The 2256-nt window shown below is 45.2% G+C and overlaps 1 protein-coding gene across 1 annotated transcript; it reads right to left on the bottom strand.

The window, feature by feature from the left end:
* Positions 1-683: 683 nt before the first annotated feature.
* LOC147455489 (uncharacterized) lies at positions 684-1602 on the bottom strand. The gene has a single exon (XM_086515274.1). It carries the CDS (start codon positions 1419-1421, stop codon positions 795-797), a length of 627 nt encoding a protein of 208 aa, XP_086371400.1. The 5' UTR covers positions 1422-1602; the 3' UTR covers positions 684-794.
* Between the last annotated feature and the right edge of the window lie 654 nt (positions 1603-2256).

Here is a 2256-nt window from a genome sequence, read left to right as displayed (position 1 = left end):
CATGTTGAAATTACTAGCACATATCCCTGATGCAAGAGGAATATGCCAAAGCCATTCCCAAAGGGAATTCCTATCTTTAGGATTATCAAATCCCTAGGCATTAACCAAATTGACTTCTCCCCATGGAGTGGAGCTAAGGAAGACGGAGCATTTGCTAGAAGGGTGATATTCAGTGAGCCATTGTGCCTTCTAAGTGTCCTTCATGTAGGTGAGAACCCCAGAATAGCTTAGGAGAGATCCCCCATAAAAGCATGAGAGATTGTCTATAGTGTGCAAGAGAGCTTGCTTTATTATGCATTTTATGTTGATCTTGAAACATGCAAATATGAAACTCATTTATTAAAATCAATTCGTTAAGGGTATAGAGTCTGGTAGGGTCATTAATATCCTAAGCATTGAAGGTGGCTATCTTCATTGAGGTGTATCGTACAATTTGTGTATCCTCATCACTTTCTACATCATTCATGTTGACCTCTAACTCAATGCCAACTTGGTGATCAGAGGCAGAGGTTGTAGCTTCCATGTGAGTCTTCTTGGCTGAGGTATGGCTCTCTCTCTCTCTCTCTCTCTCTCTCTCTCAACTTGCAAGCCATCGTGAGATTTTACCTCGTCTTAATCACAAAAAGGACCTTTACTAAAGGGTGCTTTACCAAAACTGTGTGCCTTTAAATACTTTCAGCAAATTTGATCTCTTAATACTTAATCTTAATATTCCGGTGTTTAATGGCTAATGATTCAATGCTCTATTGAAGCTCAGCTGAGGGTGGCGTATGTGATGTAGAGTATATTGAAGCTCAGCTGGTGAGCAAGGCAGCAGCAGAGCCCCCTTTTGGGCAAACCCAAACTCGCTCCTGGAACTTCGGGTGGCTCAAGTAGCTTATCGGCACCACGTGTCTTTCATTCTCTCCAGCCACGTACACAGCCACATGCCCCTTTGGAGTCCCCTTTCCCTTCTTACTGTTGCCGCCCACCTTGCCGGCCTGATCAAGGTCTCCATTGAAGCTGCTGCTGGGCTTCTTCATACGCCCCAGGCTCGGCGAACTCCAAGATCGTGTACACTCACTTAAACATGCAGCTGTGCTTTTACTACCCGCAGCCTCCAGCTCTTCAGTGTCGACATGCTCGTATTGCATTAATCTACTGCTGCTTGTGCGGGCGCCATGCAGCTGGCCGTGACAGCGATTGCGATGAAGCAGTGAATTCAGTGAGGGCATTGTCATGATCCGGCACTGCAGTTTAGAGCAGGAATAGCTGCGCGTCTTGATCAATTTGAAGTGATCGCCCTCTCTGGAGAGCGAGCTGCTGCAGGGATCGTGATATGTACTATCCGGTGCGGAAAAATTTGAGTGCAGGTCGCCATTGAAGCTGAGATCATCAGGCGATTCAGCCGCAATTGTGATGAAGCGAACGGCTGTGCGCATTGCGCTGATGCTGTAGCGTGAGCTGGAGCTGCTGGCTTAATATAATTACTAGGCTTTGCAGGTGAGTGAATGGAGAAGACAAGGGCCAGAGAGCCGACACCAGCGCAAAGCGCTCTCGTTTGCCATGAAATAAATACTGTGAACTGGCTCGTATTAAGAATGCGGATGGATTAAGAATAAACACTGTGAACTGGCTCGTATTAAGAATGCGGATTATATATATACATCGGTATGAAGGTAAAGTGGCACACGTTCACCGCCCCAATCATCCTTACTTGCGAGGGCCCATTAACATTCAAATCAACTTCAAAGGTTGGCGGACCATAACTTTAGTCCATTGTTACGTTGTTATAGAGACCTCTCTCTCTCTCTCTCTCTCTCTCTCTCTCTCCACACATTCAAAGTTCAAAGGTTTCAAGCTTAGAGCACACATGTCTCTCTTGGATTTGACAATAACATTCCCTTGTTTCTGTACAACCCCTTGGCATTTCTTGAAGGGCATATCTAGGTAAATCGTGTGGAGATCTTAATCTCATTTCCGTGTTGGGATCGAACGTCGATGTGTTTCTTTGTTGTTTGTTGTTTGCTTTATCCAAAGAGGGGGGCTCACAGTTCCTAAGGAATAGAAGCATCCATGGTAGCCCGTCCTTGAGGAAAGGCTCCAATCCAATCGGCATGTCAAAATGCAATATTGATTTTTTTCAACCCTTCCCAAACTTGGTCGAGTTGCTATCATCAAAACTTAGGGTGTATTCACAAAGGAGGAGCCTTTCATAGCATTGTGTCATTCGCTTAGAAAGAAGCCCATTAAATATACAGGATAGGTGTAGCACTG

Source organism: Adiantum capillus-veneris, chromosome 6, assembly GCF_014529385.1.
Source record: "Adiantum capillus-veneris isolate H3 chromosome 6, ASM1452938v2, whole genome shotgun sequence".
In the NCBI taxonomy this organism is placed as follows: domain Eukaryota; kingdom Viridiplantae; phylum Streptophyta; class Polypodiopsida; order Polypodiales; family Pteridaceae; genus Adiantum; species Adiantum capillus-veneris.
This window is presented reverse-complemented; position numbering and strand designations above follow the sequence as displayed.

Excerpts from the sequence above, each read along its gene's own strand:
- LOC147455489 (XM_086515274.1), bottom strand. The coding sequence starts at position 1,421 with ATGCGCACAGCCGTTCGCTTCATCACAATTGCGGCTGAATCGCCTGAT.